Genomic DNA, 26,101 nt, shown 5'->3' with positions numbered 1-26,101 from the left:
CCCCAGCCCTAGAATGGTTTCTTCTTAATTGACTAGTAAAATTTTCCTTCTATCAAGTCACAGTTCCTTTTGCAAACACTAGACAATGTAGCATTTCTATATCCCAGTTAATCAAAATATTTTATTTGTAAGATTTTTAAAAAATATTTATTTTTTAGTTGTAGTTGGACACAATATTTTTATTTATTTAGTTTCATGTAGTGCTGAGGGTGGAACCCAGGGCCTCGCATGTCCTAGGCGAGTGCTCTACCGCTGAGCCACAATCCCAGTCCTTATTTGTAAGTTTTTATTACAGATTAGAACTTTATTTCTATATTTTAAAAAATTTTAGTTGTATGGACATAATACCTTTATTTTATTTACTTATTTTTTATGTGGTGCTGAGAATTGAACTAGCCTTACATGTGTTAGGCAAGCATTCCACCACTGAGCTACAACCCCAGCCCTACTTCTAGATTTTTAAATATATGCTTTGAGACTTTTAAAATATGATTTATGTATCATCTTCAGCAACAAATTCGCACTTCCCTGAGTGGCAGGGAGGAATGGGGGAGGTGCTGGGGAGTGATGTTGGCCAAATTATATTGTTATATCGTGTACATGTTCAAATATGTAACCACAAATCCCATCAACATATACAACTACCATGCACCAATAAAAACGCGTAAAAAGAAAAGATGATGTCATTAAAAGTGGCTGTGCATTTGATGTTGACATTGTGATCTATGTTTAGTTCACTCTGTACCTGCAGATGTCATATATCATTGTCTCCCTCAATTAAAAACCCCGCAGCATCCTCACGAGTTTTCTGTGGAGCGCTGGAATGTCTTTGCGCACCGAAGGAAACTTGGGAACTGCAGCTTTAAGGTGCCAAAAAGAATAAGAGACTAGTTTAATGTAGGACAGTGCAGAAGAAAAGGGGGTTACACTAGATAAGTGGTGATTATTTGAGTTCTTTAAGAATCATGGGTTTGTTGAAACTTGAACAGAGGTATGATCATTTCTGTTTTTAAATGTGGTCTAATTTTTACCGTTTTTATTTAAAATGGGTCATTTGTGTTATGATAATTTTTAACAGATGGATGAGTTGCACATTTCTATGGTCCAGTGGATGGTAAATATGCTGATTATAATGGTTCCTGACTTTACTGACCAAAACACTCTTCCAAAATTGGAGAAGGAAAGTGCTGAGAAATGTAATATAAGAGTTATGCAGTTAGAGCTAGATGCGACTGCACTGGCAAGAAAGTTGTCCCAGTACTCCACCTATTTGAACAGGTAAAACTGTCTGGTTATTGTATTGCTGCTCATTTAAAAATTAAATATAAAGAAGGCAGACGAGAAGGACAGCAAAGTAGCAGCAGTAGGGGTTATTTTAAAATCTTCAAAGAAATACTATTTTAATTTCTCATCTGACTTCGACACTCTGCCCAGTTGAGATATGAGATTTTGGTGTTCTCTCCTAGCCTATTGGAATTCTTTTAGAAACAATGTTAGCATAGAAACGATGAGAACTGTGTTTGTATGAGGGTGAGAATTAGTTTAAAATAAAAAGACCAACTTGCTTATCTAAGTAAGATACACCTTGCATTTTTGCACATGAGACATTTAAAGAAGCTTGTGATTTCTGTGTAATTTCCCTGCAAAATTGGATGTATGCTTTTGAATGTTTGACTAAATGCCACAAAATATCTCTTAAAATGAAAAAAATATTGTTATATCACATCAAATAAAGATGAGGTATAATCTGTTAACTATAATGAAGATGGTCACTATGGTTTTTTGAACTTTGGGAAGTAGCTCTTACAGTCTAGTCAGAATTTTCCTTCAATTTAAGTTTGTCAGTGGACCAGGGTGAAAGAAGTAGAGGAGAGGAAGAGGAAAATGGTGAAAAATTTAGGAAGGGACAAAATGTTCTCCATGGTAAGCCTGTAGCTGAATTACTATGGTTAATTCCCACTGTATCTGGATTTTAAACACTTAGTGGAACCAATAACAAATAGTTCAAGCTAAAAATATTTGTTAACTTCCCATTACTATAATGAAATGCCTGAGATAATTAACATATAAATAGAAAAGGTTTATATTGGCTCAAAGTTTTGGAGGTGGCTCATACCTGTAATTCCAGCTACTCAGGAGACTAAGGTAAATTTACAGTTCATGGCCCCAGTACTTTGGATCTGTGGTGAGATGGCATGTCAATCATTGTAAGAGAGCATGGTAGAACAAAACTGTTCACTTCATGAGCCAAACAGCAGAAGAGGAAGAGGAAAAGAAAGAGACTGAGGTCCCACAATCCCCTCCAAGGGCACATCACCAGTGACCTAAGGACCTCCCCTGAGGCCTCACCTCCTGAAAGTTCCACCACCTCCCAATAGTACCACCTTGGAGACCAAGTGTTAACACATGGGCCTTTGGGGGGATACTCATCTAAACCATAGAACTGAGTGTGATTTTTCCTTTTCCCTGTACTTTGTTTTGCGGTTATTATTGTTTGGTTTGGTTTGGTTTCTTGCAGTTGTTGTAAAGGGATGGTAACAGCAATGGCTCTGACTCAAGCAGCACAGTCACAAAGTAATCCTGCTAAGGAGCTTCGGGAGCTGGATAGGATGAAGGTAATACTTCTTTCTTCCACTTTGTTTTGAAGATATCCAACGACTCAAGGGTGTGTGCCTTGTAGCCTCTCCTTTCAACCTCATCCTATCTCCAGGCAATATCTGGTCCACTTTTTAACACCAAAGATTATTTTTCATTTTCTAGAATTTATGTTAATGGAATCATTTAGAATATAATTTTTTTGGGTCTGACTTTTTTGACTAAACATTTATTTTGATATTTATACATGTTGCTTTTATCTAAAGTTGATACTTTTTAGTGCTGGTTAACATATAATAAAATACATATACACACATATATATTTTATTATAGGGATATACGTAATTTATTTATCCATTATCTATTGGTGGGCATTTGAATTGTTTCTAATGTTTTATTATTAAAAGCAAAGCTTCAGTGCATATTTATGTACATGTCTTTGAATAGACTTTTATCCCCATTTCTCTTGGGTAATATCTAAGAATGGAATGTGTGTGTTTTCTGGAGTGGCTAAAGCATTCAGCAGTGAATGAGCATCTCGGTTGCTTTATATACTTACTGACACTTATAATTATCAGTCTTTTAATTTTTTTGACATTTTAATAGGTGGGTAGTGATATGTTACTGTGGTTTTAATTTTCATTTCCTTAATGGCATTTCTTTTGCTTATTTTTCATCTTTATATTGTCTGTCATGAAATATATGTTCAAATCTTTGGCCCAGTAATGGCTTGTTTGTTTAATTATTATTGAGTTTTAGGGGTTCTTTATATATTATAAATACCAAGTGGTTTTTTTTGCCAGATATATGATTTTATAATATTTTCTCCCAGTCTGTGATTTTTTTTATTTCTTTCTCTTAATAATGACTGAAAGATGGGAAGTTCTTAATTTTGATGAAGTTCAAGCTATTTTTTTTTCTTCTATGGATCTAGCTTTTGGTATTATACTTAAGGAAATTTTTGTATAACATCCCAAAGATTTTCTTCCTATTTTTTTTCCTAGAAGTTTTATAGTTTTAGACTTTATACTCAGATCTGTGACTCATTTTGAGTTGAAATATTTTCATATATGATTCCAGGTATGGATCGAAGTTTCTTTTGGAGCATTTGGATATCTAATTGTTTGGGAACCGTTTGTTGAAAAGACTGTCCTTTTTTCTCTATCAAGATGCCTTTGCATCTTTGTTAAAAAATCTGTTGATCATATGTAAGATGCCCTTTATTAGATTGAGAAAGTTCCTTTTATTCCATGTTTACTGAATATTTTTTTCAGTCAGGAAAGGATATTGAATTTCATCAAGTTCTTTCTCTACATCAATTTGGGATGACCTTGAGTTGCCTTTTTAGTCTGTTGAATTACATTGATTGACTTTTAAAACTTGAATGTCAAAGTGACCTTTAATTACTGGAATAAACTCTACTTGATCATGAGGTATTATCATCCTTCTATGTATCACAAATTCAATTAATTAAAATTTTGTTTAGATTTTTTACATTGATGTTCACAGGGATGTTGATTACATACATTGTCTTGTAATGTATTTGGTTCTGATACCAGGGTAATACTGGCTTATTATTCAGGGTAATGAGTTGAGAAGTTTCTCTTACATTTCTATTTTATTGAACAATTTGTTTAGAATTGAATATTATTTCTGCCATGAAAGTTTGATAGAATTCACCAAGAGGCCCCCAAATTTTAAAGATTTTAAAAGACAGTATCTCTAAGATCTTGGGGTAGAAAATATTTTAAATTTTATTTTTATCAAAATAAAAAAGCACTAAAAGAAAAGATTATAATTTGATTATCTTAAATTTAAGAACTTTTAAAAAATGTCTCAAAACCAGAAACAAGCCACAGATTGGAAGAATACATTGGCAACACCTATAACTGATAAAAGACAAGTATCCTGAATATGAAATGGCCTTCTGTGATCAATATTATGAAAATAACCCCATAGAAAAAAGTTGTCAAAATTTGAACGTGTACTTCACAAAAGAGAAAATCCAATTGGCTAACATTTGAAATGATGCCTCAATTTCACAAGTGATCAGGGAAATATAAATTAATATCAATTGCTTACCTATCAAATTGGTAAAACATACAAAATTTGACAATGCAGAAGTGTTAAGAATGGGGTAAACAACATGTACTCTGGACACTGACTGTAAGAATGTAAATGTATGTGTCCCATTTGGAAATCAGTGGGCATTACTTGTTAAAAGTTGGATTCCCACACCCAGGAACGTAACATTTCTATTTGTATATCTATAATAACTTGAGAAGATTTTGCAACAAATTCACTAGACTGGGAGACATATTTGAGAATATCCTTAGTAGTATCTCCAAAGTAGTAGAAACAGTTCAAATATCCATAAACAGCGAATGGATAATATGGTATGCGATAACTGGCATATAGAATGCAAGTAATTTTCTGTTCTTCACCTTGTGCTGTTTAAACGAATGTTCTTATTAAATGGCATGTATGTGTGTTATGCTTTTTTTATGTATGACCAAGTTCACAGTTTTTAAACAGTGTATTATTAAAAATTATGTATATCTCAATCTCAATGACTTGGGAGGCTGAGGCATAAAGATCACAAGTTCAAAGCCAGCCTCAGCAATTTAGTCAGGCTGTAAGCAACTTAGTAAGACCCTATCTCAAAATAAAAAAGGATTGGGATGTGGCTCAGTGGTTAAGTGCCCTGGGTTCAATTCCTGGTACGAAAAAATTTATATGTGTGTGTTTTGCGCGCGCGCACACACACACACACACACACACACTCTTACATTATGTACAATATCTTGCTAGCAAGCTTTTAAGTCTCTAGGAGATGGAGACTTTGTAGGAGAATATAAAATAAATAGCACTAACTTTGGAAGGAGAAAAGTGGCCAATTTTTAGAGAAGAAATTGATGCATTAAGTTTAAAAAAATAAAAGAAATTACCTGGACTCTGTAGACAGTGTTTTTAGACTTTGAAGGAGCAAGGGTAATCCCTGTGATATATAGACAATTAGGAATATAGATAATGACTAAAAGATTTCCCAGTTTATTTCATATGGCTAGCAAAGTTCTTTTAAAAAATCCCAATAAGTATAGAGGAAATAAGCCTCATAAATATGGATGCTAAATCCAAATTTAAAATAGCAAATTTCATTTAGCAGAAAGTTAAAAAAATAAAATGCTGTGTGTGAACAATTAGAGTAATGTCAGAGAGGGAAACTCTTTGAAAGTGTTTTCCTCTAGGTGTGTTTCACTTCTTATCTGGGAGTTGAATGAAACATATCCGTTTCATTTCTGGTTCTGAGAAGCTTCAGGGTGTTCTTCACAACAGACTGATGTGCCTCTGAACCGAGTAGCCCCTTAGAGCTTGCCATCCTCATTGCACATCTAAAAATGTGCTTGGATCTTTTTAGGCTTGCTACAACCAGCCCTACCAGTACCCACCCTCAGAAATGATGGAAATCCCGATTTTGGCAGGATGGATGTGCCATGAATAGTGGTGGAGATCCACGGTCAGCTCCATGTCATACTTAATTATTACTTATTTAAAAGGAGGTAGAACTCTGTGTGGTGAGACCATGTTTCCAGATAAAGGCAATTTTAGAATAAGATCTTCAGGATGCTTTGGTGTATACTTCCCTATTAAAGTTAAGGCAATAGCAATATGAGGGATACTATAGTGAGGGGCCATTCCTAAGGGGACCTGGGGACCTGTATACTGTAAAACCATCTGTATTCGATCTTGTGAAAGCACTGTACTATGGGCCATTCATTGCCCATTCCACCCCAGGCCCTGATCAAAGGCCCATGACCTCATCATCTCTCTGAGGATCCACACTTCCCATCCGTACTACTTAGGTCCTCTGTTAAGCTCTTTATCACTAACCCTTTACAAATGATCTCCGATAAATTAGAATATTATCAGATGAATGAGAATCTACTCTTATATCAGAAATAAGATTCTAACTAATCTCATGCTTGGACCTTCTTTCTCTAAAACAATATGTGCCCCTTATTTAATTCTGCAGCTGAGGTCTTTCAGGATATATAAAACTATTTAGGGGGCTAAGCAGACCTCTACTTCTCTTGGAGTGCTTTAGCACTCTAAAATGAGTGGCTAGTTCCAGTTTTTACTTTTTATTTTTTTAGTTGTAGATGGACACAATACCTTTATTTTATATGTTTATTTTTATGTGGTGCTGGGATCAAACCTAGTGTCTCCCACTTGCTAGGCAAGTGCTCTATCACTGTGCCACTTCCCCAGCCCTAGTTCCAGTTTTATTGAAGTTATCTTAGTTTCAAATTCATTAGTGTCATCCCATGATCTCCTAGACGACCTCTATGGTATGTGAATCTTTGTGACATCAGGTTCTGGGGACTCAGATGGCCCCATCTATACCCCATGAGGTGAAGAGTAAAAGATGGTCTTCTGGAGAAGCCTTGTCTAATGTGGGTATACAGTGATGCTGTGGGCATCACCTTCTAGCATTTTAAGATGTTTTTTCTAGCATTTTAAGAAGCTATGTTCTAGGGCTGGGGATGTGGCTCAAGCGGTAGTGCGCTCGCTTGGCATGCGTGCGGCCCGGCACCACATACAAACAAAGATGTTGTGTCCGCCAAAAACTAAAAAAAAAATAAATAAATATTAAAAAATTCTCTCTCTCTCTCTCTAAAAAAAAAAAAGAAGCTATGTTCTAGACCATCATCTTGAAAACCTACTAAAGGCTATTATTAGGATAACTAGTGATAGTTTTCCAAAATCTAATGTTTTGAGAATTCCTTTCCAATAAAGGAGATTCACGTGATTCTGGACAGAGTTCTGAAGTGGGAGGGCTTCTAAGTAAAGTTTTGGAGTTTTACTCCACTTTTCGGGCAAAACAGCCTACATAAAACACAAAATTTCAAAAAGAAATGGGTAATTCTCTAGTTCTCCAAGATTACTAAGTCAGTCTAGTGACTAATGACCGTATTTACCTCCCAACTGATCCTCGCATATCTTGATCCAGTCTTGACCTCCCACAATAGAGCTCCAGTTAAATTCAGGAGCCCATTTTCCTGGAGGGCTCAGTCCCAGGATCCTTGCCTTTGTGTCTGTTTTCTTTCTTTCTTTTTCTTTTTTTTTTTAGCTGTAGATGGACACAATATCCTTATTTATTTTTATGTGGTACTGAGGATCGAACCCAGTGCCCCACAAGCCTCAGCCCTTGTGCCTGTTTTCTGAAAGGAGCTGGTCTCTGAGTATCACCTACTCCACTTGGTAATGACAATTGTTTGTCCTTAAGGTTTCATTTGAAGCTTGGAGGCATTAAAGTGGAGTATTGGCTTCAATAAAAGTACACTGGTACTGTACAACCTGGAGTAACAGCTAAAAACATGGGAAGAGTCCCTAGATAGATAGATATGATTTAAAGTGCTTTAGATTTGCTGGGCACTTGTAATCCCAGTTGCTCAGGAGGCTAAGACCAGGAGTATTGTGAATTCAGAGTCAGCCTCAGCAAAAGCGAGATGCTAAGCAACTCAGTGAGACCCTGTCTCTAAATAAAGTATAAAATAGTGCTGGGGATGTTGGCTCAGTGGTCGAGTTCAATCCCCAGTACGCCCCCACCCCCGCCAATAAATAAAGGAGTGCTTTAGGTTAACTATCTTTAATGTTCCAGTACCTACAATTAGAGTCACTTATAATCCTGGAGTTTGTGGTAGCCAGAAGTCAGTTTTAAGAGCTCCAACTAAAAGTCCTCAATTTCCTTGGTATTAGCAGGTATTTCTCTCCCATTCTTAGGTGCTAGTCTTTTTTACCCATCCTAGCCTAATGAAAGATATCTTAGAGATCCTTCCAGATCACCTGCTGTTTGTTCAGATCATGATTTCCTCCATGCCATTCTTACCCATCTCTGCCCTTTGTAATCTATAAAGGCCATTCATCTTGGGCTGCAGTTGCCTCCTTTATGTCACCCAAGAAACTTCTAGTTCCAGGATTTGGTCCTCCAAAAGGAGTATGACTTTGAAGAGTAGTACTAGAAACCTGCTTCTCATGATGTTCCAGCAGGTAAATTCAAGAAAGTTCTAGCTTTCCCTACGTGTACCCATAAAAGACTATGTCCTACAGCCTTCTGTTTCTCCTTTTTTTGATCAACAAAAATGGGCTTAATATTTAAGATCACATCTTGCTTCTTAAATCCTCCTTCACCCCAGGAAGTAAATTTTAGTCCTTTGGCTTTTTACCAAAAGCATTTAATAACACAGTGCTGAATCAGACTTTATTAGAATTAAATAGGAAAGTATTCATGGAAAGAGATTTGTGTTTATTGATTAGGCATCCAAGCTACCTTCCCCTATACCTCATAAAGGGTGATGTTGAAGATTTTGAAGGAAAACCTGCTTAAATCTGGAAAACTTAACTCTACAGATCACTGTAAAACTTTTATTAAAAACTCCTAATGATTTTCCCCCATCAAAAGTCATCTTACAAAAATATTTTCAATGTCTCAGAAGTTTGTAAGAGAATGACTAGAATCTGCTTCATAGTATGTACATTCAATAAGAGAATGGTGAATTAACTCTGAAGAAATAAAAATTTTAAAATACCATTTTTTTTTAAGAATTAATAAACACAGCTGGGCATAGTGGCATGCCTATAATCTCTGCAATTTGGGAGGCTGAGACAGGAGGATCACAAGTTCAAGGCCAGCCTCAGCAAATTGGTGAGAACCTGTCTCAAAATAAAAAATAAAAAAGGGGTTAGGGAATGTAGCTCAATTGTAAAGCTGCCCTGGGTTAAATTCTAAGCATGCCCCTGCCCAAAATATACAATTAAATTAACTAATGCTTTTGTTCTAGGTATAAGAAGGAAGGTAAATAATATATTCATCAAATGTTATAGCTGGAAGAATCCTTAAAGGTAGTGGTGGAATGGAGGCTTACATGGGTTTAAAAAGAGCTGATTGTACACTCCTTCCCAACTTCACACCTAGTGACAACATTTGGAATTGATGAATATCATGGAAATTATGATGGTGGGAGCATTCATATCATGGAAATCAGCATTTGCTACAAATCAGGGCTCCCTACTCCCAAGATGGTTGTTAAACATTTTCCAGTTCATGAATGTATAAGGGTCACCTAGAATAAACCACCAACTTCATTTTTTAAAAATAGATGAGGACTATGAAGCATCTACTTGAGAACTCACAATTAATTAGGTAAAGTTAGGAGTAAAACCCAATACTTATCATCTGCCTTGTCCAGTTCTTTTGGTGATATGCAATAAGACATCATCCTAAACCATTGAATTCAGAATGTAAGCATCTGTCCTGTGTTAAGTTTATGTCACTATGACCAAAATGTCCAACAAGAACAACTTAGAGGAGGGAAAGTTTATTTTGGGCTCATGATTTTAGAGGTTCATCCATAGTTGGCCAGTTTCATTGCTTTGAGATAAGGCAGAACATCATGGCAGAAAGGTGTGGCAGAGGAAAGCTATTCTTAACGATTAATTTTTCTAAATGGGCCATTACCATGACATTTTGATTTTTGAGCCCCCCCCCCTTTTTTTTGGTACTAGGGATTGATCCTGGGATGCTTAATCACTGAGCTACATCCCCAGCCTTTTATATTTTTTGAGACAGAGTCTTGTCTCAATCTGGCCAATCTGGCCTCCAGTTTGTGGTCTTTCTGCCTTAGTCTTCCAAGAAGCTGAGATTACAGGCAGGGGCCACTGTGCCTAACTGTGAGTAATATTTTTATATTGGTTAAAACACAGACAAGGGCTGGGGCTGGGGCTCAGTGGTAAAGCACTTGCCTAGCATGTGAGGCACTGGGTTCAATTCTCAGTACTAATAAAAATAAATATACTGTGTGTTCATTTACAAAAAAAAAATTTAAAAAAACACAACCTAGATTAGAATCTAATTATGCTTTATATATATCCAGGATATTTAACAAGATGTTTAACTGTTATATTCCTCATCTTTAAAAAATGAGGATAAAAATAGTTTGTACCTCATATTGAGGGTCAAATTCGTTAATATATTTACATTTCTTAGAGTTTGTCATATAATTATATATTATGTAAGTGCATGTTATTGTCATGCAATCATTGTTGAACTGGTCACTCACATACAGTTTATCAGGACAGACCATTTAGAGTGTTAGTAGACCCAATAATTCTTCTGCATCTGGTTTTATGGCACATCATCATACCTTATCTTGTTATAAACCTGATCTCAAACTTGGTCAAATAAGAGAGATATTCCATGTTCACAGTAAATCGCTTCTGAACCAGTCTTTGTACTAATACAAATTTAATTGAAGGGAGTTATATTTAGAAGAATTGTACTCAGTTGTTCCTCAGTAGGAGTGAATGACTGAGTTGGTTTAATCTGATATTTTCCGACATAGAAATTTTCTTGTATCTCTTCTCAGAATGAATGTTATGAGTGGATCAACACATGTACTCACCTCCTTTCTCAGATCAAAGGCAGAAAAGTGAAGTTATTGACATCTGAAGAAAAAGAGAAACTACTTGAAGAAGAGGTATTTGTCACATGTTAGCATTATTTCATTTCTTTGATGCCTGGGATCTGTCATTATTTGGGTCATTATTCAGGTCCTTCTTGTATTTCATTAGGTGAATTTCAAGCAACTTTTTCCACTGAGTATTGCAAATCCTCATTATTTACTCTATCAGAAGAGAATTTGATCAAGAGCATTGGCAACTTTTCTCCCTTTTAAGGAAGAAAATCACCTACCCAAACATCTTGCCTCACTTTGTTGGCAGGTGGTTTTTTAAAAATTTGTTCTTTTTAGGTATACATGACACAGAGTATATTTTGACATGTTGTACATACATGGAGAATAACTTATTCTAATTAGGATTCCATTCTTGTGGTTGTACATGATGTGGAGTTTTAACATTGGTCGTGTGTTTATATTCAAGGTTAAGAAAGTTATGTCCAATTAATTCTATTGTCCTTCTTTTCCCCTCCCCTCCCCTTCCCTTCATTCCCCTTTTGCTGGTATGTGGATGTTAACCCACAACAAGGGAAGGTGGGGAGGGGAAGAATAGAAGTCCATTGGATTAGACAAATGGCAGGTAATTTTTTAATCCTACTTCATAAGGGAAGAATGGCTTCCAAGTACAAGCTCCCTGCTACTTCCTCAGATGCCTGCTTGTGTATTCACCCTTCTATCTCTCCAGCCTTAGTCTTTTTTTTTTTTTTTTTTTTTAGAGAGAGAGAGAGAGAGAGAATTTTAATATTTATTTATTTTTTTAGTTTTCAGCGGACACAACATCCTTGTTTGTATGTGGTGCTGAGGATCGAACCCGGGCCGCATGCATGCCAGGCAAGCGTGCTACCGCTTGAGCCACATCCCCAGCCCCTCCAGCCTTAGTCTTTACACCTGGTTACTTTTCCTTTGGACATTTAATCTCATGTCCAAAGTCTTCTCTCTTTTCTATCTATCTTTAGTATCTTTCTCTCTAATGGTTCCATTTTATCTATCTAAAAACAACCTATAAACACGGTTCATTTTTCCCATTTTTTAGAATCCCATCACAGTCACTTTAATTAAAATTCTAAAACTACTCGAAGGTCATCAGTGATTTCTTATTGCCTTGTCAAAGTATCTCTAATCCCATTTGCTTTTGGCGAACACTGTTAGAACATTATTCTTTCTATTAAACTAAATATAATATGCCTACTTTATCTTTTTCTACCCACAGGTCCTAATTCAGTCTTTTGGGTTAATGTAAATAAGGTGGCTTTGCCTTTCACATTACAGTATTCCCAGCATTTGAAAACAACCACATTCACTTAAGTCTGTTTCTGGATTTTCTATCCTTACCCATTGCTTTTTTCTATTTATGGATCATTACCACAACATTTTAATTTTTGAGGCTTTCTGATATATTTTCATATCTAGTAGGGCCAATCATTCTCATTGATCTTTTTTCCCAGGTATTTTTTTTTTTGGCTGTTCTTGCTTATTTATTCTTCTGTATAATTTTATCATTGAGCTCTAGAAAAATATGATTTTTTAAAAACTGAGAATATTAAATTTATATATTAACTTAGAACACATGTTTATCATGTTGGATTGTTTTAACCAAGAACATGGGATATAGGATGTCTATTTTTATGCCTTTGAGGTGAGTTCTTTATTTTGCCCAACCTCTTTTTATGACTAACTTACTGTCTTACTGTCCTAAACCCTTATCCTTGCACCACTTTGCAAGTTTGACTTTGGAATATGATTTACTTTCTTGGCTTTAACTAAGTCATATAACTGTCAAATCTCTATCTTTAGCTCAAATCCCTCCATATTTTCAGGTATTTACTGGATATATAAACTCAGATATTTCAGCAATACCTCAGACTCATATAGCCTAACCTGAACTCATCCCTCTCCAAACCTGTTTATCCATCTTTGTTCATTATGTCTGAATGGCATCATCATCTATCTAGTGGCCTAAATTATAAACCATGTGTCATTCAAGATGCACCTTTTCCCTAATCATCCAATGTCCATCTTTTTTTAAAAAATATTTTTTAGTTGTAGTTGGATGCTGCCCCTGACCTGTGAGGGCAGCTGATCTTCAGGTCACTCCTGTGAATTTCCAGGGACACCAAATAAAACACAGACACACACTTTACCTTTAAACAAGCTTCAAGATGGCTCCTCCGCTCTCAGCCTCAAGCTCCCCAAATGGGAGAGCCAGGAAAAGTCACAAGAGGCTGGCGAGAGAGAGCAAGCATGTCTGGAAATGGGCTTTTATTGGGGGGACCCTTGTTCTTAGAAAGTTCCATCCAAAAAAGGTCAGGAGGGGCAAGGTTACAAAGGACAGGCGAGTGTAATTCGACCCAAGGGGCTGCAGGGCTACACACCTACCTGTGAAGATGTGTCCTCAACTTCCAGAACCTGGGCAATGTCCAGGTCACTGCGAGATGTGGTGATGGTCAAAGCCTCTCCGGGGGCGGGGAGAACACGAATCATTCAGAGTGGCCTCCCACAGTTGGACACAGTACCTTTATTTTATTTATTTAATTTTATATGGTGCTGAGGATCCAACCCAGGACCTAGCACATGCAAGGTGAGCGCTCTACCTCTGAGGCACAACTCCAGCCCCCCATCCTATGTCCATCTTGTCAATCACAAGAGTTACCTCTAAAACATCTTGAGTGCTCTTCCTCTTCATCCCTGCAACCTCTGTTGTTCATTCCTGCTTTCTGTCTTTTTCTTCTCCCTTCTCTTTCATTCTCTTCCTCTTTTCCTTTTTTCTTTCTTTCCTTTTTCCTGCCTCATTACTTTCAGGGTAAAATCCAGTTTCCATGGCATGACCGTCTAGCCTGTCCTCTATGATTGCTCTTGTCTTCTTACTTACCTCAAATATTCTATTCAATTGAACTACTTTTATTTTCAAACCAGTTATTTACATACAAAATCCTCTGCCCAGAACCTCTTTGTGCTTTCTTCCTTCCTTTTCTTAGGCTACAAGAAAAAACTCAGACATCTCCAGGAAACCTGCTTGATCAACCTTCTCTTTCACTTGGTCTGCATTAGGTGCTCCCTACTGCATGACTATGGATATCTGTAGGATTTGTTGTCCACAAAATTGTAAGCTTCTTTAAGGCAGAGACCTTTCTTACCAACTTTTGTGTTCTTACCAAGGGCTCATAACCCAGTTGCAGAATTAGCACTCAATTAAGATGTATGAATAAATAATGACAGACAGTAAGCCTTGATTATAATATTGTGTCATCACACAGGAAGTTAGCAAAGACTTCATTGAACCTGAAATAGATATAGATAAGCCTTCTAAAGAGGATGAAGAAGAAAGTGAAGAGACTAAGGAATCTCAGGAGAGAGTGGAAGAGGAAGAAGAGAAAGCAGAAGAGGTATGATTATTTGCTGGGGAGTGGTAGTGGGTACCTGTAGTCTCAGCTGCTAGGGAGACTGAGGCAGAAGAGTTGTTTGAACCCCCAAGTTCAAAACCAGTCTGGTAAGCATACAGGTTAAGATTATTTCCTTCATCTTTTTAAGAAACAGACATAAGCCCCATGGAAAGTAGAAGTAGACCCTCTGGAGTGACTTTTTCCTTTTTTTCCTCATAGATCTAGCCACACCCACAGACACAATTACCCTGTGTCACTCTGTTTTCCTTTCTAAATCCAGCCTTTCTCCATTAGCTGCTTCATCCCTGTCCTACTAACTGCATGAACAACCTCTTACCCTGGTGCTGTTTCTTTGTCCTTCATTGCCAGATTTTTCAAATAGCAGTTTAAATTCCATATCTCCACTGATTCAGCTCCAACCCCAATCTGCTTTTACCTTTCTCCTGTCCCAGCCCCATATTTCTCCTCCCCATCCTAGTCTCTACCCCAGCTGATGCACTTGTAGTTATAAAATCCCTTCGTGGGCATTTGTATTAATATAATAAAAACACAATTGTAACTACCAATTATTGAGTTCCCATCATGAACTCTGCACATTCTTACCTATACAAAACAACATGAAGGTATAACATTATGCTCATTTATAGATAGGAAGATTAAAGCTCTGATAGGTTGACTGTATTACCCTAAACCATATAGCTTTAGTGGCAGAACAAACGTTCAAACCTAGATGAGCCTGGCAGAAGAGCGCTTGCGGATACTAGACTAACTGCTACTGTCTTTAGCTTACATAACTCATAACTGCCCAACACTGTCTCCAGTGCCTTGATTTACTTCCCTAATATTCTCTGCATATAGTTTTAACGTGGCCATGACTCCAGACCTTGTCCTGGGCCTTTTACTCACCTAAGGACAAGACAGAACAAAAATATTGTATAGTACCTAAGTCTCTTTTGACCAGCAGTTTCTGTTATTTCTGGTAAAGTTCTTGGCACATCGAAGGCTAGTACTTTTCCCTTTGTTTACAGCATAATAATAATAGCTATTATTATTATTATTATTTTATAATTATATAATAATTATTATATTTTTATTAATATTATCATTGCCTGTGGACTTAGTTCAGGCCTTTTCCTGTTTTATAAGTATCTGTTCAGCCTCCAAATGTCATTTTCCCAGTGAACACTTCTGGACAGAGTTTCTGGACAGAGTGCAAGCTCCTTTTCCTGGGTGCACACAGCCTTTGGGACACACTTTTATGCTAACAGTAATCGTGTTGTGTTTTCTTTGTTTTATTATTTGTCTTCCTGCTATACTGTGAGTTCCTGAGGCCTGGAAGAAATCCTCTGTTTTTCCCATTGGGATCTCCCCTTGTCCCCACCCCCTCTTCCCTAGCAATTTGTCAGTGTTTGCTGTGTGGACATTTTCAAAATGCTTGCTGAATGTTTAAGAAAATGGAAAATTAAAGCTTCAGACCTGGCTCCAGGTAACTTGACTTGCCACATGTCATACACCTGCTGGTTAACAGGTCCTTGGTGTTTCTGTAATCCAGATCCCTTCAACATCTACAGAGAAGGAAGAAGTCATTCGATATATTGAGGAAGATGAAAATGTTTATTCCAAACCTCTATCAGTAGAATATGTATTGGCTTCCTGGGTATGTATCTAAAACCCAACTAGGACACTTAAAACTAACAGTGTGTGAAAATGATGTGAATGTTGCATAGCTTTTAGTCCTCTAGGAGGATCAGGACTCCTAAGTAAGGTATTACACAGATTTTCTTTTTCTTCTAGCATCATCCCTGAAAAACTCTCATTTCTTTATCTTAACTTTCCAGAAATTTCTCATTCTCATCTTTAAGCCTCATTTTAATATCAGAATTTCATTCTTTTATTTTGTCAATCTCCTGGTCAGTATTTGATTAATTTTTAGACATATTCATTTAGCAGATTTTTTTTTCTGTCATGTTTTCCCCTGTTTTTCTGCCCCTTCCTGGGTAATTTATTTGGAAAATAATAAAGTAATTTCACTTTCATCAGTTTCAGTTATACCATGGTCAACCACATCTGAAAATATTACTTGGAAAATTCCAGAAATAAACAATTCATAGTTTTAAGCCACACATCATTCTGAGTAATATGATGAAGTTTCATACCATCCTGCTCTGTGCTGACCAGGATGACAGTTACCCCCTTTGTTCTGCATGTCTGTACTTATGTGCCACCTGCTTCAATAGATGCCCTAGTTATTAGATTGACTGTCACAGAAGCAGGACAGGCACTATTATGGTTCAGATGTGTTGAAGACCTGATCTCCGTCTGATGGCACTCTGAGGAGGTGGGAGATTTTTTAGGAGGTGTAGGACCTGATGGTTAGGAAGTTAAATCATTGCAGACATGCCCTTGAAGGGGATGTTGGGATATTGAATCTTCCTCTTTCTCTTTGCTTCTTGGCTATCATGAGGTAAATAGCTTTACTCCACCATGTGCCCCCAACTATGATGTTCTGCTTCACCCTAACCAAAGGCAGCAGGACTGAATGACCATGAACTGAAACTTCTGCAATCATAAACCAAAATAAATCTTTCCTCCTTTTAAAAGTTGTGTATCTCAGATATTTTGTCACAGTGATACAAAGCTGAATAGCACATAATATCTGCAGTTTCAAGTATCATCTGGGAATCTTGGAAAGTATATCCCCCATGATAAGGGAAAACTACTGTGCTGTCATTTATCAGCCTCAACCAGCAGCATGTGATGTGGCTATTTTTCATTCCAGGGATGCAAACTAGTTCAACATATGTGAATCAATAAATGCAATTCAATACACTTAAAGAATCACATGATTACCTCAACAGATGGAGAAAAAAGCATTTGACAAAATATAGCATCCATTCATATTCAAAACACTAGGAAAACTAGAGATAGTAGGAATATACCTCAACATTGTAAAAGTTAAACCCAAGGCTAACGTCATTATTAATGGAGAAAAACTGAAAGTATTCCCTCTAAAATCTAGAACAAGTCAGGGACACCCTCTTTCACCACTTCATTCAACATAGTCCTTGAAACTCTAGCCAGAGCAATTAAGCAAAAGAAAGAAATTAAAGGGATATAAGTAGGAAAAGAATAGCTCAAACTATTGCTGTTTGCTGGCAACATGACCCTACATTTAGAAGACCAAAAAATACTTGGGAATCAATCTACAAAAGAGGTTAAAGACCTCTACAATAAAAACTACAGAACACTAAAGAAAGAAATTATAGATGACCTTAGAAGATGGAAAGATTTCCCATGTTTTTGAATAGGCAGAATTAATATGTTAAAATGATCATACTCCCAAAAGCATGATACAGATTTAATGCAATTCCTATTAAAATTCCAATGACATTTTTCACAGGAATAGAAAAAAAAGTCATGAAATTCATTGAGAAAAATATGAGGCTCAAAATAGCCAAAGCAATCCTTAGCAAGAAAAGTGAAGCAGGAGGCACTATAATGCCAGATCTTATATTAAAGAGCTATAGTACAAAAATGGCACCAAAGCAGATATGAAGACCAGTGAAACAGAATAGAAGATGCAGAGACATGCCCACATCAATACAGTTATCTCATGCTAGACAAGGGCACCATAAATATACATTGTAGAAAAGATAGCCTTTTCAACAAATGGTGCTGGGAAAACTGGAAATCCATATGTAGTAGAATGAAATTGAATCCCTATCTCGCACCCTGCACAAAAACTCAATTCAAAGTGGATCAAGGACCTAGCATCAGACCAGAGACTCTGTGCCTACATTAAGAAAATATAGGCCCAAATCTCCATCGTGTCAGGTTCGGAACCAAGTTCCTCAACCTAGACTCCTAAAGCACAAGAAGTAAAATCAGGAACCAATAAAGGGGATGGTATCAAACTAAAAAGCTTCTTCACAGCCAAGGAAACAATCAAGAGTGTGAAGAGAGAGCCTACAGAATGGGAGGAAATCTTTACCACTTGCACCTCAGATAGACCATTAATTTCCAGAATATACAAAGAACTCAAAAAACTTAACACCAAACCCCAAATAATCCAAGAAATGGGCATGGGAACTGAATAGACACTTCACAGAAGTGTCAACAAATATATGAAAAAATGTCCAACATCTCTAGCAATTAGAGAAATGCAAGCTACACTGAGAGTCCATCTCACTCCAGTCATAATGGCAATTTTCAAGAATATAAGCAACAGTAAATGTTGGCAAGGATGTGGGGATAAGGTTCACTCATACATTGCTGATGGGGCTGCAAATTGGTGCAACCACTCCGGAAGGCAGTATGGAGATTCCTTAGAAAACTGGGAATGGAAAACATAAGAAGAGAGTACAATATTAGACTACAACTGAAAACAATTCATATAATTTTATTTCTCAGGTTTTAGTGAAAGGTAGTGAAGCAGCATAGTCACACACGTGAGGATGAGGCCCCAACAGGGCTTTGCTTGGTCCCATAGGACCCTATTTTGTGGCCGTCTGGCTACACACTTAAAACTCCCATTTCAGCTGTTATGTGGGGTTTTCCTTTTATTTCCCTCTGATTGGAAAAAAAAAAAAAGCAGGTAGATTTTTAAAAGCTCATACTTCTGGGGAAATAGAATATTCATTTGTAAATATGCTTATATTTTTTGCCTCTAATTTCCTCTTTCACATTCCTGTTACTTTGTTTTCAAGAATATATCTAGATTCAAAATATAGAGGTTATTTTTTTCCTTTTCCTGACAAAAATTTTATACCTTTAAGTGATTTTTATGATGTTCTCTAGTAGGAATTTAAAAAGATGTTTTTGGGGGGCTGGGGTTGTAGCTTTAAGTGGTAGAGTTCACAGCTTGCATGTGTGAAGCACTGGGTTTGATCCTCAGCACCACGTAAAAATAATAAAGGTATTGTGTCCCTCTATAACTGAAATTTTTTAAAAATCTTATTGGATTTTGCAACATTATGTACCTCATGAAGTAAATTATTAATAATAAGATATAGTTAATTTCCTTGATCTTTAATTTGATCTATTACAAAAACATGTTTGCCCTTCTTATTTTTTAAATCCTTGTTCCTCTCTTTTTGTTCTTATTGTGTTTCCTGCCTCTTGTAACTCATAGTGAAATTTATGCCCACTGTAGTATGAATAATTTGGAAGCTGCTGTCTGTTTGGTCACAGGTATCCTTGTTATTTTTTAGTGTTAATAACATGTGTAATAATCTACTGGACAAATATGAGGAGTAGAAAAAGAACATTCTGGAAGGCTTGATTTCAGATACCTAAAGAAGTAGAGTATTAACTTTAGGGACTTTCATTTCCTTCATATCATGTATTTTCTTTGTCAGAAAGAAGAAGCTGAGCAAGGTACATTGGCTCAAAAGCATGTTGAAGTATTGGCTGTAATTGAACATATGCAGGAGAAATTAAAGTAAGTATAAGGCAGAAAATGAAAGCTACTCACCAGGGGGTTATCTGAAAAATCTACATTTCTTGGCTTACCTTTAGCTGTCTTGCCTACTGTATTCTTACTAGTGTGGTGAGTATCTCCAAATCTTCTGCTAGAGGCAATAAACTGTAGTGCTCTGGAAGGAACATTTAGCCTCACCCACAGTGCAGGTAGGAGGAGTCAAAGTGTATGTATGTGCTCACATGTGCATCTGTGTGTAGGGAGTTAGGAGGGTCAGTATGTTTCTAACAGATGACTTAAGGAAATAAACAGAACTGGGAGAAATTATTGTACTTAAGAGAGAATGTTACATAGCCTAAAGAGTAGGAAGGGTAATGTAGTTAAGATGTCCAAGGATGCCAACAGAAGAGCAGGCCATATAGATATATAACATGTGCCCTAATAAGAGGCACATCTCAAACTGGTTTTTGTTGTTGTAGTTATAAAATCTGGTTTTAGAGGTGCAAGAAAAGAAGGGATGCTGTTATACTAATTTGTTGGATCACATCAATTATGTGAAGTCCAAGTTAATTACTGAAAGTGAGATAATTTTCATGAATTTAAAGTTTCATTCCTGACTATTGATAGATAATTTCAAATACCTAAAAGTCAGATTTTGCTAAAGAATAATAAGTATGTTATATTCTTAAATCACAGCATGATTCAACTCTAACATTAGGCCATAGTAGCTCCAAGGCCCTGAATTCTTGGTTAATCATTGATGTTCCTGCTTCCTGTATTTACACCCTTGGGACATGTTCATCTAACCCCACTGCCCTTTTCACATGATCAGTTTTTATCCCTTTTCAACACTTTTCATTTTGTTGTGTTTCTTTGGACATTGTCCAACAGAGAGGTTGAAAGCAGAGCCAGACAGGCAGAAGAGAAATTTGATGAAGTATATGAGAAGCTTCATTACACCCTCATAAAAAATAAAGATCTGGAAGGGGAACTAGAAGAAATTATCAAGATTAGAAAGGAATCAGAAGACAAACAAGAAAAATATGAAAGAGGAAAAGAAGAGAAAGTTAAAGTGGTGGAAAAACAAAAGCAGGAGGGTGAGGAGGAGGAAGAAGAAATTTAGGCCAATAGAAATTTACTCAAAACCTCTAAAGAAAGGTGAGATTTGCTTTCTCGTTTTGCTTTATTTAGATTGTATTTATGAAAGAAAACAAGATTGTGCCACAAATATTTTAAAAGAGTAGCATATCTTTAGTGCTGATCCGCTAATCTATGCTTCTGATAGGCTTACACATATATTTCACTAGCTTATTGGACAACTCACGTAAAGGAAACCAAGTAACTAGAGGTAGTGGACAAATAAACATGAAATACAACATTTACTTAAAAAACTGGCAAAAGTTTCTTTAAGTGAAATAAAACTGTTTATCATAAGTAACAGCATAATTGTTTTATAATGTTCTTATTAGTGTTTTAAATATTATATGTACATAATAGTGGGGTACATTTTGATATAATCATACATTCCTGGAATATAATTTGCTCTATTTCAGTCCTCTCTATTCTTTATCCCTCCACTTGTTCCCTGTCCTCTATTCCACTGGTCTTTTTTCTATTTACCTATTGATTGTTTAAAGTGGTGCTTTATAGGTATACATAAAAATGAAATTCACTGTGTTATATTCATGTATGTACTTAGCATAATTTGGTCAATTTTTTAGAATATAATTTGAGACTAGGGATGTAGCTCAATGGAAGAGTGCTTGCCTAGTATGCACAAGGCCTGCCAAAAAAATAAAAATAAATATAATTTGAGAGTAGGTATGGGTATTCCTTAAAACATGCATATATTCTACTTACAATGTCACTCTTGAAAATCTGGCCTAAAGAAATAGCTGCTGTGGTGACATGTGCCTATAGTCCCACTTTTGGGAGGCTGAGGTGAGGATCCTTTGAGCCCCTGAGTTTGAGATCAACCTGGGAAACATAGTAAGACCTCATCTCAATCATCATTATCATCATTATCACCATCATCATCATCATCATCATCCTGATCCTGGGGGCTGGTAGTGTGTTTACCTAGCAGGAACAGTTCCAGGGCTTCCCCCCACCGCAACCAAAAAATCTTCAATATAGCAAAAAGTTTAATGTGCAGAGGTGTTTGGTATATTAACGTATATAATAGGAAAAATAGAAACAATCCACCTTTTCACTCATGGAAGAAATTTTAAATAAATCATGCTATCTCAATATACTTGAATATGCAACTATTAAAATAGTATTTAAAGGAGGGTTCAGTAACAAGGGAAATTTTTATGTTAAATATGAAATGCAAGAAATAGGATATGACTTTTTTTAAGGTTAGAAGACCAGAAATAAATATGACCAAATACTGATAGACATTGTGTCTGGATGATAGAGATTTATGGAGAATTTTGTCTTTATGTTGGATTTTCTATTATTCAAAAATTTAATTCTTCAGGAAGAGGAATTTGACTTTTCATTTCTTATCTCTATGTGGAACAGTAATCTGCCCACAAGAAATTCTCAGAGTCTTCACTGCTGGAGACTGTTTCATTTTTGCTTTTATCTCCACCCTGTGTTCCATTTCCAGGACAACTCCTGGTATAAGAGATGGTACTGGGAAAGTATCTACTCCTGTTCTCTGCTGTCACCCCTGCCTCACCCCCTGCAAAAGCAATGAAGTTAGCCAACCCTCACCATTCCCAGCCCTGGGCACAGATTCACTAACAGTGTTTGAAGAAAGAGTTTCAACTCATTTTCTCTTCTCCTTTCAACTCTGAACTGATCAAAATGTTATTTATTCTAAGTGTGACAATCCTTTAGTTTTAGGTTTTGAATATATGTGAGATAATTTTCATGAATTTAAAGTTTCATCCTCTCAAATTCTGGATGAAGCTTTAATCCCAATAATTTTAAAACTAGACCTTTTCCAGATTTAAAAATATAAGCATGCAAACCATACAAAACATTTTCAAGTTAAATTGGAGAGGTTACCTTAATATGGAATGAAGGACTTGGGTTTTGCCCATTTTCACAAATATCTTGAGGGTTAATGTGTTTTAGTCAGCTTTACTCAATGTGACCAAAAGACTTGACAAGAATGATTTAGAGGAATTATTTTGGCTCACAGTTTCAGAGCTTTAGTCCGTGGTCAGCTAATGCCATTGCTCTGGGCCTGAAGTGAGGCAGAATATCTTGGTGACAGGCATGGCAGAAGGAAGTAGTTCAGGCATGGCAATCAGGAAGCAGAGAGCTCCATTCATCAGGGATAACATATAAAACCCAATCATGTCCCCAGTGACCTATTTTCTTCAACCACACCCTACCTTCCTACAATTAACCCCAGTTAGTTCATAAAAGTGAATTAATCCACTTATAATATTTACTCTCATGATCTAATAATTTCACCTCTGAACATTCTTTTTTAAAAAATTTTGTAGTTGTCGATGGACAGCATGCATTTATTTTATTTGTTTATTTTTATGGGGTGCTAAGGATCAAACCCAGTACCTCACACTTGCTAGGCAAGCCCTCTGCCACTAAGCTACATCCCTGAACATTCTTGCATTGTCTCACACATGAGCTTTTGGGGAACACCTTATATCTAAACCAAATTAAACCCAGAATTGAGAAGTTTTAGTGATTTAAGTAGAGGTTAAGTATATGCAGTTATCTCCAATCTGCAAACAGTAACCTACACACAAAAAAAATTGTCACCCTTACCCCTTCTACTATCAAAGTCATTGCCAGGGGGATCAAAAGGGAAAGATGAGAAGCTTTGCAAAGCTTAGGATAGCTGACTCCTAAGCAAGCCGATATCCATTCAGGCAGTTGACCTGAACTGTTTCTCCCCAAAAATCCCCAAGTCTAACATTTCTTAAAATTAGCAAGTAGCCCTTTAAAGAATTCAAACACCTCTGGAGCAGTCTGATACTGCTATATTTGTGTGAGTTAGTGCAAGTGAAATCACTTTTTTCCTGAAAGTTGTGCAGTAAAGGAAGGAACATTCTATTATGGTAAAGAAAAGAGCATGTGATTTGTTGAGTAAAGAAAAGACCTGGATAGAGTAGGGGAATATATTTTTTTGTATGTTTATGATTAGCAAATCACTGTAGAGTAAGTTGTGAGTGAAGAAAGGGGAGTTTACAAAGATGAATATGGTTTATCCTGGATTCCAGTGTGGGCCTGTGATTACATGTGGGGAAGACACTAAAAGCAGTGCACATGGTAAACTAAAGTGACCAGAGGTGCATTGGAGGTAGCAGCAGCCAGTCTGTAGGATTCACATTGGGAAGTGGGGAATCATGGACCCACTTTTCATGTCATGCCAGGGAGAGCAGGCTTGATGCCTAGAGGCCTCTTGTGCTCATCCCTGTCTGTGCTCACAAGTCTGGAGAAAGAGGGTGGGAAACAGCAGAGGTGTGCTGAATGGAAAGGGAAGATCCTGAAGATTAACTCTATTTGAATTTTTTTCCCATTAAAATTGAGATATGTACAAGAGGATGGAGGAAATATTCTTTCTCTTCTTTGCTTCTCAGTCACATAGTCCCCTGCCCCAGGACCTAGAGTGCAAGCAATTTAACTGATCACACTTAAACTTTGGGAAATGTGTTCAAAATCTCAGTCACTAATGTGGAGTCAAACTTTTGGCACACAACTTGTCCGTAGTATGAAAGTTACTCCGGCAGAATGGAATTTTTAAACTGCTATTAAAGCTAAAAGCCATCGTAAGTATAAGTATTATTACTATGATATTCTAATTGTTTTTTTCTTTATAGAGTAGAGGTACAACGCAAAGAAAGTAATCCTGATGGTAAAGCCAGAATCTGGACTAAATCCATTAACAAGATAAATCCAAGTAGCATCCAAAGTATGCTGGGTGGGGTTCACAGTGGCTACATCACTGACACACCCAGATAGTACTGAGCTAAAGAGCTGACACGTGGCTCAGTTGGAGGACTCCCTTTGCAACAGCTACTAGAAAAATCACAGTATAAAACAGAAGAGCATTTTCTCTTTAAAAGCACAGCAGTGGCTGTGGAGATCAGTGCATTAGCTTACTTCCCAGATTAAAAACACTTCCTGCAAAAGTGTGCTAGCCTCTTCAATTAATTTTCTGAGAGGTATGTGAAAGTACCAGTTTCTTTTTTTCTTTAATTTGTTATTTTTAGATACATATGACAGTAGAGTGTATTTTGGTATTTTGTACACACATGGAATATAACTTCTGATTCTTGTAATTGTACATGATGTGGAGTTACACTGGTCATATATTCATATATGAACATAGGGAAGTAATGTCTGATTCATTCTATTTCTTTCATCTTCCTATCCCCCCTTCCTTCGCTTCATTCCCCTTTGTCTAAACCAATGAACTTCTCTACTTCCCTTTGGGCCCCCTTATTGTGTATTAGCATTTGCATATCAGAGAGAACATTTGACCTTTGGTTTTTTGGGATTGGTTTATTTCACTTAGCATGATAGTCTCCAGTTCCATCCATTTACTGGCAAATGCCATAATTTCATTCTTCTTTATGGTTGAGTAATATCCCATTATGTGTATATATTACATTTGGTTTATTCCTTCATCTGTTGAAAGGCACCTAGGTTGACTCTATAGCTCAGTTATTGTGAATTGAGCTACTATAAACATTGATGTGGCTGTGTCAAAAAATACCAGTTTCTGTCAAAAAAACAAACAAACAACTATACTTTTTAAAGACTTTAAACTCGGCAGAAAGGACTGTCAAATAAAAGGCTTTATTTTTTCAGTTTAGAAGAGAGGATCCTGATAATGCCTTAGGTTTCTGTAGTGTTATCAGATTTCTTCTGATTTTAGGCATTCTTAGGATTTTTCTTCACATAACCCTATAAATAGGTGGAGAAGATAGTTATCTGCATTTCTCAGAAGATGAAACCACTGCCAAGAATGGGACTAAAAGATGTCCTGAAGTCACAGAGCTGATTGGTGTGAGCCCACAGCTCACTGGACTCTCATCTACAAGGAAGACCTTCAGAAGTGTGGGGAATTAGCTCCTCATCCCCCAGGCCTGGTTCTTCACTACATATCTACACCTACTCCACGCATGTGGGCATCATGAGAGTCTTTCCTGCAAGATCTGGCCCTACTCATATAATTGGTCCCACTGCCTTTAGCACAGGAGTAG

The 26,101-nt window shown here is 36.7% G+C and overlaps 1 protein-coding gene across 1 annotated transcript in view; it reads left to right on the top strand.

Annotated features, from left to right (window-relative positions):
* Positions 1–21,603, top strand: part of Axdnd1 (axonemal dynein light chain domain containing 1) — an 84,171-nt gene extending 62,568 nt beyond the window's left edge. Inside the window, exons 19-25 of the mRNA XM_046430062.2 lie at positions 1,079–1,278; positions 2,519–2,615; positions 11,022–11,132; positions 14,366–14,494; positions 16,044–16,148; positions 19,849–19,931; positions 20,802–21,603. Coding sequence (XP_046286018.1) covers positions 1,079–1,278; positions 2,519–2,615; positions 11,022–11,132; positions 14,366–14,494; positions 16,044–16,148; positions 19,849–19,931; positions 20,802–21,033 — 957 coding nt within the window. The 3' untranslated portion in view covers positions 21,034–21,603. The remainder of the gene's footprint in view (positions 1–1,078; positions 1,279–2,518; positions 2,616–11,021; positions 11,133–14,365; positions 14,495–16,043; positions 16,149–19,848; positions 19,932–20,801) is intronic.
* Positions 21,604–26,101: the final 4,498 nt, after the last annotated feature.

This window comes from Marmota monax, unplaced genomic scaffold, assembly GCF_021218885.2.
Source record: "Marmota monax isolate L192 unplaced genomic scaffold, Marmota_monax_Labrador192_F-V1.1 WCK01_AAM20220418_F8-fsc00055, whole genome shotgun sequence".
In the NCBI taxonomy this organism is placed as follows: domain Eukaryota; kingdom Metazoa; phylum Chordata; class Mammalia; order Rodentia; family Sciuridae; genus Marmota; species Marmota monax.
Note: the sequence above shows the minus strand (reverse complement) of the source record. Positions and strands in the feature narration are given on the sequence as shown.